This window comes from Callospermophilus lateralis, chromosome 17 (assembly GCF_048772815.1).
Source record: "Callospermophilus lateralis isolate mCalLat2 chromosome 17, mCalLat2.hap1, whole genome shotgun sequence".
NCBI lineage: Eukaryota > Metazoa > Chordata > Mammalia > Rodentia > Sciuridae > Callospermophilus > Callospermophilus lateralis.
This window is the reverse complement of record NC_135321.1, coordinates 54,396,950-54,411,928: the sequence shown is the minus strand read 5'-3', so window position 1 is coordinate 54,411,928 and position 14,979 is coordinate 54,396,950. Positions and strand designations below refer to the sequence as shown.

The 14,979-nt window shown below is 36.6% G+C and overlaps 1 protein-coding gene across 2 annotated transcripts in view; it reads right to left on the bottom strand.

The window, feature by feature from the left end:
* The window catches only part of Arhgap28 (Rho GTPase activating protein 28), a 182,531-nt gene extending 169,428 nt beyond the window's left edge, over positions 1 to 13,103 (bottom strand). The window contains exon 1 of one of the 2 annotated variants that reach the window (XM_076836561.1): positions 12,982 to 13,103. In XM_076836561.1, coding sequence (XP_076692676.1) covers positions 12,982 to 13,103 — 122 coding nt within the window. Of the gene's footprint in view, positions 1 to 2,354; positions 2,382 to 12,981 lie in introns of those variants that run through there. The other variant, XM_076836563.1, reaches the window with a different exon arrangement.
* Positions 13,104 to 14,979: the final 1,876 nt, after the last annotated feature.

Genomic DNA, 14,979 nt, shown 5'->3' with positions numbered 1-14,979 from the left:
ATGGCATACTTGTAATAGTTTGTTATTCTGTGAATGAAGGTTAATGTAGAGGATCCTCTCTCTCTGAGAAAATTTCAGAAAGGAAGAGATGTTCATAATTCAGAAGGTATACCCAATAGCTTCTCATCAAGAGACAGTCATACTTCCACATTTCAGCTTCCACTGTATTCATTCAGAAACCATTTGTTAAGACTCTAAGTATTAGGCCCTTTGATGGTGGGGAGCAGACAATAGGTAAGGACTCAGTGATGAGGAAAAAAGACAATGCTCTTATCCTAATGATACTTCCATACTATTGTAGGGTTATGGATAAAGTTTCATCCTATAAGCAAAAATAATAAATGTATTGTGATAGTCCACTTTGTGTTACTATAACAAAATACCTGACATTGGGTACTTCATAACAAAAAAAAGCTAAAATGGCTCATGATTCTAAATGGCATGATGCCAGGATTCTCATGAGGGTCCCCTGGCGCATCACAATGCGGGAGAGAAGAGGGAAAAGGATTGATTGCATGCAGAAGTGCATGGGGTGATCTCATTTTACAACAATCTACTCTAAAGAGAACTAATTCAGCCTTCAAGAACTACATTAGTCCTTGTAATGCTGAAGGTGGGATGCTAATAATCTAATTACTTTACAGTAGGCCCTACCTCTGATTTCTTTTTGTTCTTTTTTGGTACTGGGGATTGAACCCAGGGCTGCTTTACCACTAAACTACATCCCCAGTCCTTTTTGAGATATGGTCTCACTAAATTGCTGACAATAGTCTTGAACTTGCAATCCTCCTGCCTCAGCCTTCCCAGTCACTGGGATTACAGGCATGTGTCATCATGCAGACTAGGCCTTACCTCTTAAAGATCCACCATCTTTCAATATTATTACATTGAGGGGCCAAACTTCTGCACAGCAAGTTTGAGGAAACACACTCAAAGCAAACATGACGTGCATTAGCCAAGGATTTTAAGAATGGAAAGACATGTGTTAAGTTCTAAATTTTAGAATTGTTAAGTTTCTTTCTTGACTTTTATCCGATTTTCACTATTTTTTTGGTAAGTTTTAAAACCTCCCAAATTCAGGCTGCCACCATTCTCTCTTTTCTTCTCAAAAGTAAGCTTTTAGAAGGAATCACTTCTTCTAGCTGCCTCCATTTGTTTCCTTGACCTTCACTTTTCAACCTGGAGCAAACTGGCCTCCAACTCTACAACTCTATTAAACCCACCGCAACAGAGTATCACTAATATCCACACTAAAAGTCCAGAAGATGATTTTCAGCTTTCACCCTTATTGGGCCATTTTTCCACTCTTGATGTAGCTGTCAGATCATTCTGAGTCCAATACCATGGCTTCCAGACTGCTCCAATCTTTCTGGTCTCTGTTACAGGCTCTCAGGCTCTGCTTTTCCCTACTTGGCACTGCTGCTCGGATTTCCATCTTTGTTCTCCCACTGTCTCTATGGAGAGTCTACTTTCTCCTGCCAAAGCTCATCCTATCCCATCCTGGACTATCCCCCAGCACTAAAGTCTCTCATAAATAAATATTTTTTAAAACTTTTGGCCATAATCTCCCTCCTAAAATTCTGACTTATACAGCCAACTGTCTGCTAGACATATACTTCATGATCTCACAGGAACCTAGAGGTCACTTCCCATGTGAAACCCACCATCACACCATCTATAATCTACTCATCCACCAGAATTCACAATTTCAGCTAGTAATACTCCCAGACAGAAATCTAAGTCATTTTTCCTATCCCCATTATGCATTTAATCACTAACTCATATTAATTTAGTTGCTGGTTTTCCCCATAGAATCTACTAGTCCCTTTCATCATAGTCCCATAACCTGAATGTAGATTATCATCTTTCCTTGAACAAATGCATCAGCCTTCTAAACCATTTCTCCACCCCTTCCTGATCTACTTTAAACCCATGATTTATGATCCAGAGGAACAAATAGACTGAGAGATCCTGGAACCGAATGAACAAACAGCTAGAGATTACACTTTTGATTATATGGATTTTAACCCAATAGCTCTTAAATCAGACTAAAACAGAATGACCCAGATTGGTTTAAGCAGGAGTGTGAAAGAGACAGAAGAGTGGGTGAATAGGGGTAAGATTTGGCTAATTGAAAAGAACTCCGTTTTCCAACATATTTTAAAAGTCCTCTCAGTAGCAAAGCATTTCCACAAACTATTAGAGAATTGGTGCTAGTTTTTAAAACTCCCATGAGAACTTTGGAAGCATCTGGAAAAGAGGAGCATCATGCTTAAGATTGATATAATCAACATTTGGGCTTCCCACAAGCGATGCCTCATGTTGTTTTAGCTGGTATTGACTCACTGTCTCACCAAGCATGACACAGCTTCAGATTCTCAGGACATGGCCTGCTTTTCTCTATTAGATGTGCCAGCAACTGGCAGAGTGGGAGTCTTCCAGTGTGGAGCTTTCTGCAACTAAGCACAATTCAGACATTATAAAAAAAAACAGTTGTCAAGTCAACCTTGTAATCCCAGAGCTTTATAAATGAGGCAGAGAGGACTTGAGTGTGTTAAAAATCACAGGCCTAGGCATCCTCTGTTTTCCAAAACAGAAACTGCGGAAAACTTTCAGTCAGCTCTTTTCCCCATTAATTGCTTATTCTATTGAGGTCAGTAAATGTTTTTTTTTAAGATGCCAATGAAAAGGCAAAGCAAGTTATGTTTTCAAGCCTCTCAGAGATACTCTTGGTGAGATAACATACAGAGCTATAGCAGCTCTGGAAAGGAAGCAAAGGAAATGCCATTCTCAAAATCCACCTCAACCCTTCTCTAGTTCTAGTCTTTTATGCTTCCCAGTCTGGAGGCCCATCTTCCTCCCTCTGAGTGGCCCTTGCTGTTGGCCTGACTGAGCAAGGAAGGCCAAGGCACCAGCTGGAGTGGATGCCGCTGTGATTGGAGCAGGTGACCGAAATCAGTAGAACAAAATTCAGAACCTGTCTCAACAGGTTCCTTTTTCCCCCCCGCGTCTCCTGAGTTCACCTCCCAGTTGAACCACAGAGATTGCTACTTGATGTCCTCATTCATGACTGGTCTTCATGAAGCCTAGTCCTCTCAGCAGCACACTCCGAACTCCCCAGCTGGTTAAGAAGAGGGAGAAAACACGCCCAGAGATGTGACAGTTGGCCCAGACCACTGTTTTCATGTGACTAACATGACTGTATGGTATCTGTAGTTCTTGTGTACTAGGAACTGAGATTTACCAAAGTGAATACCTAGAAAATAAACACAAGCAACGGGAGACTAGAGGCCATTCCAATTTCTGGCCTCTACCAAAAATTCAAGGCCAGGTCAGGAAGGACCCAGGATTAGTTGTATAAATGGAAATCTTTGAAGCTCATTTTAGGTCAGCATCATCTGTGACCCTAAGATCACTGATGGGTAAGAGTTGTGCAATGCTCTGGGGTCCAGGTTTCTATAACCTATCCTATTTTTTATTTCCCCCAGGACAGGTTCTCACTATGTGACCCAGGCTGGCCCTGAAGTTCTGGGCTTAAGTGATCCTCTCACCTCAGCCTTCTAAGTAGCTAAGACTACAGATCCACACACAGCACCCTACATCACCCTATATTTTTGAGCAAGATAGAGAATAGAATTGGTCTCCACAAGGTCATAGTGTAGAACCTAACTTGGTCCCTTGGTTGGTTCCAAATCAGGATGAAGTAGAAACCTGAGGAGGAAGGCCCCATTTATTCTCATAGAATACTGCCTCTCAACTTGCATTAAAATTTCTTATGTTATTAATCATATGGGAAGGAATTAAATGAAAAATATGTTTTAATCACAGAAGTTTGTCCTAGGACCTAATAAAGCAATTAATAAAACTGAAGGGAGAAATCCTAAAATCTTGTTACTAGGAACATGAACCTAAGGATTACGGGATAAAAATTGCCCTTCCCCCTTCTACAATTGGGGAAAAAGAGCCACAGAAAGATTCCCATTTACTGATTGCTTAGATCTTACTTTCTTAGTCATTCTTGCTTGGATCTTACATTCTTGGTCAATCTGAACGACTTGAGCAAATTTTGTCTAAAATATTGTTACCCAAATAAGACTGCATGAAGGGTAAGAATATAGCTTTGAAACAGGGAGGGGTGGTATAATCCTATTACTGAAGTTCCTTCAAGTGATAACAAAATTGCACAAATGAGCTATTTATATACATGCATATGTAACCCATTCTATGCTTATTCCATCAAAATAGAAAGTTTTGCAAAAGGAAAGACTAAATCAAAACTGAGTATTTATAAAATCTATTGTGTGAAAGTTGCTATTGCTGGTGCTAATGGGGATATGAGATGAAACTATACATGCTCTTAATAAACCTATAATAAAATTAAAGCATAAAAACAATAAGTCTATAATATATTAAACAATGTTACAATTTAATAATGGGTTAAAAGCACCAGTTTTGGCAGAAGGCTGAGTAGGATTTATGGCTCTCTCATTATCTTGCAGTGTGGTCATGGGCTACTTTTCTACGCCTGAGCTTCTTCTCATGCCACAGGACTGTTGTAAGGATTAATGGGATAAGGCATGTCAGGCTGGTAGCATAGCGTTTGGCCCCTAGTAAGCTCAGTAAAATCAGGTGTGTCTGTCTGTCTGTTTTTAAATTACATCACAGGACAATGATGACTAATTGCCAAATTATAATTATATTGGTAGATTGTGGTTTATTACGATAGCTAATAACTGTTCTGAGTAGTACTGTTGTCAAGGAAACCTTTGGAAAATAAGGTTAGCCTTACTTCTAGGATTGCATTTATTTTCTCTTATTTTGTTTTTCATCTCTTGCCCCTTAAAGATGGATTTAATCTAACCACTGATATATTAACTTGGGTCACTGTATGAATTTTTTTAATGTGGTAGTGAGAGTGAGAGGAGAAGTGGGAAGAAAAGGTATCATCATATAATTAGATATAACTTAAAGATTAGTTATACTTTAAACATGTTTAAGATTTTTTCCAGATTTTTCTACTGATCTGCAAAACATAAATGTATGGATGGATCTTTATATAAATGCAAATACATTAGTGGGTATTTCTTTAGTGGCAAATGCAAGGGTCAGTGTTTTCTACATTGAGTTTCATAAATGAATAATTATCAGGAAACTTCAAAGGAATCTCTACCTTACACATTACAGATATACAAAAGAAAAATTTTGTGGCTGACCACAGAGTTTACCATAGATATAAAGATTTATCTTCATATATAAAAGATAATCGATACCACAACTTAGAATGACTGAAATAGTACAAATAAATCTCAAGTGTTTAAAAATTTAAAAATCATTACACACTACTTTATCCTTGGTGTTTGGTATCTTCTTACTGTCTTTTGTGTTGTGTTTGTGTGCGTTCATTATCTATTCATCTGAGGGATTGGAAATGGGATGCACAGACTTAATTAGTTTGTAAGAGTAATATGAGCCATACAGCTGGTTCTCTAAGTATGCTGAGTATGTGCTCTCCCACCCTTGGAATTATAGGGCACCTCATCCTGTCAAATGGATGATTTATCCATAATATTCATTTATTCAAGAGTGATATAATTGACACTCAAAGAATGCATCAAAACTCTTTTTTAAAAGATGAATATATAATAAAATTATTTGCTATTTTCTTTACTTCATATTTTAGAGACTAAAGCACCTTTAAGATTTTGGATATATTGTTATTTTGTTTTGATACATATCCTTCAGGAATTACAAAGAAATGGATAATTTGAACTTCATGTGATAATGGTGAGTTATACAAAACTCATCAACTCCAATAACCAGAAATCCGCAAGAAAATCAAAGCAAGCAAACTAAAAATATCTCCAGGAAACCAAAATAAATAAATTCTATCAAATTCTTCAACAAATATTATACACTGTAGCCCTTTGAACAGCATTATCTTTACCTACAAGCTTGGCTAACTGATTAAAAGTAAATTCCAAGTTAAAAGTAATAATATTAGAAATTTTTTTTAAAAAAGCAAGTTAAAGAGTTTCAGGGATGCCTAAAAATAATGAGGAAATAACAACAAAAATAAATAATAAATTATAAAAGAGAAAAAACAATATGCCAATATAGGTTATTTACTAGTAAGGCAAGCAAACAATATCTTAATAAGTATCTTTACTATTGCACTTTAATCATGTTCTTTATGATGACAAGTCTCTAAGGTTAATGTCTACACTGTTTAAAGGTATGCCTGACTTTGTATTTTCATTCAAAGTGGCTTAAAAACAATACAAAGCTAACAACTGAGCCAGATATAATTTATTCCCAAAATTTCCTTCTGAGAAACATTCTACCCACCTCTTATGTTTTGCTACAATAACAGTTTACTTTTATTCTTGGCTAGAATTCATTGAAGTAAGAGTGTGTCAATTATTTCAGAAATGAAATTGTTTGGTTTGAGGATGGAATGAGAAGAAATTCTGATTTTATGTAAATAAGAATGCTTACTTTAGTCAAAATACATTTTCAGATGTTCATGTAACATCTCAAGAAAGTGTTTTCCATCAGCTACCAAAATAGTTCTAAGAAAATAAGATAGTCTCAGTAATACTCTCCAGGAAAAGTGGGATTTAAGAACAACCGCACTCTCTTAACAAAATATTTAATTTATTAACTTTCTGATTCTTTCTTTCTCTTAATTTTCTAATAAAATTTTGCTTCCAAGAATTCATGGAACTTTGAAAATTAGGGAATTTACTTTTATAGTTTTCATGCATCAGACCAGGCAAAATTAAGTCATTTTATTGTCCCTTGTATCTGAACTGAAAAGAACTTTAGATTTAAATAACTACTGGTGCCCATTTACATTTGGTTTACTTTCTAAAGGTGAAGAACATAAAAACAATAAAATCTTAAGGAATGCTGATTGTATATTTTACTGTATGTAAAATAAGTCAAACTAAAAGAAAATTTTAAAAGTCATTAGCCTGGGCAGTGGTGCATTCCTGTAATCCCAGTGGCTCTGGAGGCTGAGGCAGGAGTATCATAAGTTCAAGGCCAGCCTGACCTATCTAGCGAGACCCTATTTCAAAATACAAATTAAAAAGATCTGGGGTTGTAGCTCAGTGGTAAAGCTATTAGGATTCAACCATGAGCACACATACATCCCCCCCCCCAAAAAAAACACCCTTAAGAAACGACAGTAATAAATTTTACTGGCAAGATCCATAGATGGTTGCTAAAATTAGAAGAGGAAAATTTGAGAAGAGGATATTTGCATAGTCTCAAAGTATGAAGATAATTATAAATTACAAAGGGGGAAATAGTAATTTCATAGCACGGAACCTGGCAGACACCACCTTAACAAGGTAACCAAACTTACAATCAACATTAAGACACATTATCATCATGTACCCACTGATATGATGGGCCAACATCACTTCTGCAGAATTTTCATCAAAAATGAATAACTTCAATCTAATCATGAGTAGACATCAGACCAACCCAAATTAAAGGACTAGGTCCTACAAAATCAGCAACCAATCCTCAAAAAGTGCCAGAGTCACAAATGACAAGAACAAACTGTTACAGATTGGAAGACACTCAGGAAACATACCTAAATTCAGTTTGGTATATTGAATTTAGCTCTACAACATTTTTGAAAATTCCATTCTAGGAAAAGAAAAAAAAATCTGGCAAAATCAGAACACAGTCTGTACTAATACTATTATGCCAGAAGTAGTTTGTTTAGTTTTGACAATGGTAACTCCAGCTATGTAAGCCATTGATATTCAGGAATCCAGGTTAAGGTTACTTTTGCAAGTTTTCTACAAGACTAAAATTATATCAAAATAAAAAGTTAAGAAAAAGTTGCCATCTTCATCCACATGAAGGTGATTCCACAACACTCTGAATTCTCTGGATTTTTTGTAAATACATTAGTGATTAATGAGCAGGGAGAAATGAGCAGGTTAAAAATGGATAGTGCAACTGACCAAATGTTTAGTCAAATGGCAAGATCAAAGGAAATGTACCAGATGTTTCCCAATAGCTCTACACATGGAGGTACCTAGGCTCAGCAGGGATCCCACTGTAAAAAGAAACCAGAGACTCCAACTCTGGTTTCAACCACAACATAAAGAATGACCTATAAATTCCTATTCTCTCTCAAGAATACCATTTCCATTACTATTTCTCAATCCTCTAGAACAAATATACCTATAATCCCCCGGAATTTAGTTTCTCTTTATATGTATGCATAAATTCATAGAGATTTAAAGTTTAATGTAGCAAAAGTTTGCATCTTGAAATAAATATCTTTCTTAATGAATTAATTTCAACACAGAAAGTTACCAAAAAATACATCACTAAAAGTTTCTAAATGTAGTTCCTCCTCAAAATAAGATATTTACTTCCTAATCATCATTGGTTACATTTTTCATCAAATTATTATCATATAAATAGTTACACTGTTATAAAACAACATCCCCTTCACAAAGTTGAAACACTGCTATAGAGGGAGAATTCCAAGAATGACCTTGGTTAGTGTTTAAATTTGTTTTTGAGGAAGAATTGCTTTTTTTCCTCCTCTATTTTTGTCCTCTACCAGGAAGTTTATGGTATAACTAGATAAACATCAGAATAATCATGACCATTTTATACTATACATTCCTCAAAAATTGTTGTACACTCTTATTTGTATATAATTAAGGAAATCTTTGAAAAAAAACAGATATACAGCTTTATTTTTAGCCACTGCTTCTAAGTGAAATTATCTTGAATATATGACAATATTCTCGGATTTTAAGTAGAAGCTCTGCCTTTCTAAAATCCTTAAAATTCAGGAATCCAGGTTAAGGACACTTTTGCAAGTTTTCTACAAGACTAAAATTATATCAAAATAAAAAGTTAAGAAAAAGTTGCCATCTTCATCCACATGAAGGTGATTCCACAATACTTTGAATTCTCTGGATTTTTTGTAAATACATTAGTGATTACTTTAAAGGCAATTTCAACCATTTATTTTACAAAACTGAGAATTCATAAAATCTTGATGGCTCTCTTGCATGCTCCAAAGAAACAACTTGAAATTCAATGTTACAAGTATTCAATGTCACAAGCACTCTCTATGAAGAGTAACAACAAAAGTAGACTTTGTAGGGTTCCTTTGAATTAATTCCTAAGAAAATTTCAAAAGGCAAAAATAATGTGAGGATAAGAATTAATTATGAGAATTAATCAAATCTATCCATCCTTGAGAACTGTCAGAATCAAGGAATATGATGATAGAGACTGTAAGAAATAAATTAGAATTCTTAAAGAAACACAGGGAAGAACAGCCCAAAGGCTCAAAGGAAATATAACAGTCTTTAAATGATCCAATGGATTTCCAAGCAAATGCGAATAGCAAAAACAGAAGAACAAAGAAGCATTAACTGTTCTTATTTACTGGCACAATGTTCCTCAACTTATCTGAGACTGCATCAGGATGAGATGCACAAAGTATAATCTGAATATTAAAAATCAAGATATTGGGGCTGGGGATATAGCTTAGTTGGTAGAGTGCTTGCCTTGCATGTACAAGGTCCTGGGATTGAACCCAGGACCACACACACACACAAAAAAAATCAAGTTATTAACTTATCCACATTAAATATTGATTTTTTTAATATTTATTTTTTAGTTGTAGTTGGACATAATACCTTTGTTTTATTTATTCATTTTTATGAGGATGGAACCCAGGGCCTTGCAAGCGCTAGGCAAGTACTATACCGCTGAGCCACAAATCCAACTCTGAATATTCATTTTTAAAAAAGAATTTAAACCTGGAGAGGACTATTGTCAATCTAGCCCAACCTAAAATCAATTAGGTACCCATAACTCCCTCTAAAAGCCATGCATTCATATGACTGGAGATGATTTCACTTGTTATATCCCATATAGTTTGAACCATTGATCAAATGAGATAAGAATGAGTGATCCTTTGAATCCTTCCTAATTCTGAAATGGGAGACATAAAACTAAGATATTTGAGTTTTAAATGGCCAACTTTTTTTGAAAAACCAGGCTCTCAACCCTGTTTTATTTTCCCATTTCCCTGATAGGGATACAAATACCAAAAATGTTTTACTTTTCCCCTTTACATATATTAACACTGTAATTAACAGGATAGCAGTCATAATGCAACTAATAAGTACATCTGGGGCTTCCTTTGGGTGGATTCATATTCTAAGCAGCTTAAATAAACTGCCAAAAGCCACAGGGTAGTAATTAGTATAGTTGATGGTCAAAATCTGGCAATCTGATCCTAAGCCAAAGTAAATGACAAGTACAATTTACTGGCTGACTTCATTGAAATATAATAGGCAGCCCCAGGAGAAACTAAAAAAGACACTCCACTTCAGTGATGAAGAGCAATCTGGACAGTGTAACAAACAGGAGCTCCAACAGCCCATATAGTGGAACAGCTGTTACTATTACTCAGCCTCAGACAGGCTGGAGTTCCTAAATTCTTTGATGAGTTTTTCATTGGAAGTTGGAAATACAGATTTATAACTGAAGCCTATTGATTTATAAATGTTGCCACTTATTTTTTTCCTAAAAATCCCACTGGTCTGCCCACATTTGGGGGGGGGGCAGGAATTATATCTCATTTTTCTTGGTATCTCCAATGTCTAATATGTTGCTGGCACATAGTACATGCAAATAGGTTGAGTTCAGCTGTTAAAACTCCCACCATTTTATCTTGGCCATTTTTTTAATCTTAGTTGGAATTCATTAATTTATTCAAGAAATATTTATTGAGTACTATAATGTATAGAAACTGCTCTAGACATCTGGAACACAATAAGGGGGGGGAACAGACAAAATCAGAGAGAGAGACAATATATTGTATTTTAGTGAAAGAAACAGGCAAAAAGTATGGAAAAAAAAGAAAAAGAAAAAAATCACATAAACTGAGGTGTTGTGAAGGCCTGGAAAAGGTTTACTTTGATTTGAACTTATGCTACAGAGAGCTAAAGAATGATGATACTTAGAAAGTCAGATACAATAGTATGCTTTTAGGGACATACTGGTTATTACTCCACAAATAGGTTACAAATATGTAAGCAATTTAATGGAAAGGGTGTTCTTGAAAGAGAGAGTGCTTTCTTCAGAAGTAGAACAATACCATCTTGCTTCTTGGCTTGAAAGGAAGTATTGATCAGTAGTTAGTGAGTCAAAGGTTAATAACTTGGGGCTGATTATTTCTGTTATCAGACTCATGATTAATGATGAGATGTCCTCTGGCTCCTTTTAAATACAGGAACCTCTTTTTTAGTGCTTTTACTAGGGATCAAGGAATTACATTATCCTCTTTTGATTCCACTGTAGGGGGAAGGGTCCTGTAGAAAGTACAGGGCAATCATCAAAACTGCAAACTTAGAACAACATAAATCTAATTGGCAACCTATGGTAAAACGCTAGCTATGACATGCAACTCTCTTGCTCTCATGTACTATCATTCCAAAACACTACAAGCTGAGCTAATAAAACTTTTCCCTCCAATTTGCTTTGGAAACGGATGTAGTTTCAGATATCTGGCTGGTGCTGCTAGACAGCTGCTGGCACTTACAAATAGGACAGTTACACCATAGCCATTTAAAAATGCACAGACTTGACCCATGCCTCTCACCAAATCAAATTATATCTATATCTATTTCATAACTTGTAATCTAAGTAAAAATAGTTCATGTTGATGCTTCTGAAAATAAAATATGCTAAAACAATTGCATCTTTGTATCTTCAAGTAGGCTTTAAAACAATGCACTATTCCTAAAGCTGGAAAGAATACATTAATTTCTCATTGTCTTTATATAAAAATGAGATTTTACTCAACCTGCTCTTTTTGAAAGAAACAATACTTTCTTTGTTAGCCAAGCCAAACACAGATCTCATGCCAATGTAGTTAGTTCCTCTCATGGATATCAGCCAAAAATATATTTTGAGAAATAAAGTTACAAATCAATGAAATTAGGAAACAGAAGTAATTATTATCACGTAACTAAAGATAAAAATGTGGAAAAAAATCAATGAAAATCAAATTGTGCCCGTGAAAGAAAAACATTCATCAACTTATCTACAGCAGATAGTCATATTTAGACTAAATCTTCCCTAAATGTGTAGCTATCAAACCATATGATTCACTCAAATACTTTAGTCTATCCATCTAAACATTTTTGGTTTAATCAATGGAAGTCTAATTGGCCTTGATCTTGTATCAAATAGATGAACACTGATAAAGCAATTTAACACAGATCCTTGATTTACTAAATCTAAAATGCACATCGTGAGATGGTTGCAGATCTCTTTTGACCCAAAGAAATAAGTAATAACTGCATTTACAGTATAAAGTGGACATCAGCAATAATCAACTGCTTACCCCAATATATTTATATAATTGTATAAATATATTTATTTATAATCTATGTTAAAGGTTTTTAACATCTAGAAATAAAAATTTTTTTAAAAGTCTACTGAAATTTACTTTTTAAAATGTCTCTCAACCTACTCTTTAATTTAGTTGGCATGCAGTTACTAAAGAAGCTTTCAATAGTTATTCTGAGGATTTAGGATAATGTCATTCAGTATGGGTTTTTTTTTTCTTTTTTGTGTATTTAGTTTTAAATTATATTTTTAAAATCTTCCATACTTTATAGGTAACTTTGGCAGAAATGATATATATGTCTTACTTATCATAAAATTGCATCAAGCCTATATATAACTCCACTGCTAACCCCTGCTGGACAAGCTTAAGCCCTGGGTGGGGAGATTCTTGCACTTCGCACTTCCAGTCAGGACAATACAAAGAACAGTCTTACTCATCTAGTCCACCAAAACTTAAAACAACAATCAAGCCACGAGTGGTGTGTCCCAGCAAATAAGTGCTGCAGAATACAACCTCTGCACCAGCCCAGCCGAGAGGGCTACCCTCCAGGGTGTAGTTCCCCTTACCTGCTGAGCGGGTGACTGGCGGCGGACCGGGACGCGCAGCGCTGTTCGCCGCTGGGCTGCTGGGAGCGCGCGTACGAGTGATAGGCGGTCAGCACCACGCCGCCGGAGTCCTCCACCTCCATCGTCAGCCGCGCATGTCTCGGCGATGGCCCCAGAACAAAGACCGGGACTAGCATGGACCAGCGCGCCGGGAGCCTGTCACCAGCCCTGCCGCGCTTCCTTGCGCCCAGAAGCTCTCTCCGCGCTGTCAGGCCGCCGGGGCACTATGGCCCCTCCCGCGGGGCAGGCAAATTAGCATACTCTGGGAACCACGCCCACTGGCGCGGGGCGGGCAAATTCGCATACATTGAAAGCCACACCCACGGGCACCGGGCTGACTATTTCACACACACTGGGAACCACGCCCACGGGCGCAGGCGGTCGGGGGGAGGGGGATCCCTGCTTCTAGGAAACTGGAAACCTGCCTGATACTTCGGGGCTCTTGCCAGCTGCTCTAGTAAAGTTTGTGTTTTTCTTTCTTTGTTTCTTTTTTTCCTTGTCTCCCCCTCCCCCTTTCCCCTTCAAAGGAGAAGCTTATCCTGTGGCTAGGAACATTTCCTGCCGGGCAGCCAGAAGTAAGAGAAATCATGCTTTAGGCGGAGAAGGAGAGAGGCCAGGTCTAAAATGTGTGCTCCTGGAAGAAAGGGAGAAAATGTGACACGCTCTCATTTAAAGCATGCACATCAAAAATTGAAGAACCGGGTTACATTACTGTTTACTTAGTCGAGTTACAATAAACTTGATTTCCTATCGGGTCAGGTAATTCCCTCTACAGCAAGGGAACACTTCCCTCCCACGCCCTCAGTGCCACAACAGACCCTTACCTCACCTTTTTCTCCATCCAATCTTGATCTTATTCACAGATTCTGTTTCCGAATTGCCTGAAAGTTAGACCTGACTATTAGGGGGGAATGGATGTTATTTCCAAGGGTGTTTTTGTTTGTTTGTTTTTTTGAGGGGGGAGAGGGTAGGGGCTAGTATAAACATATATATAGCACAAACAGAAACACGAAATTCTTAAAACAAAAAGATAATTGGAAGTTTGCTAGAAAGAGACCACGTGACTTGGTGTTTCACACACCGAATGCATGTTTTATCCATTGTTTCCCGTACACCTCTCAAGTAAGGTGAAGTGGAAAGAGAAGTTAATTTGCTCTTTAATGGAGGGTGGCCTTGACCATGCCACTTAACAATCTCAGAATCTGTTCCTTCATCTGTAAAACAGGGAAGTACCATTCATTTCATGGAGTCAGAAGCACCAGGTACATGTTAAGTTTCCATTGAAACGTTCCTTCTCTCCACTACTTCTTACATTTGTCAAGAAAGAAGACATTTATTTAGGCTGCACTTTCAGAAGCTGGGAAATGTTAGTTTCATCCAAAATGCTTTTTAAAACCCATTTTGCTGATTTAAAAGATGGGATAATAATGACAAACATTTACTAAAATATTTATAATATGGAAAATCCAATACATTAGTCCTTTACACATAATGAGGTAGGTAGTAGTATTATCGCAAATGTATAAATACAGGCACTAATCAAGCATCAGTGCATGGAAAGGGCATAAAAAATGCTTCATTCTCTAAAATTTTCAGGTAAAAAGAAGACATCTGTTTGCCTACTGTCCTTTCAAAGATAGAAAAAATTTTTAAATGTTTCTTAAAACATAATAGAGGGTTGGGGTTGTGGCTCAGTGGTAGAGCGCTTGCCTTGCATGTGTGAGGCGCTGATTTCCATCCTCAGCACCACATGATAATTTATAAATAAAATAAAGATACTGTGTCCAACTACAACTTTAATTAAAAAAAAACACCACATATAATGGAGAAATAGTATTAACTCCATAATCCTTCATCCTTCACCTAAAACCTTGGGGTCAGATGTATTTCAAAATTAAGCCCCACCTCCCTTTCAAAATGCTGTTTGAGTGATTTTCCTGGAACACAGGCCATTCTCTT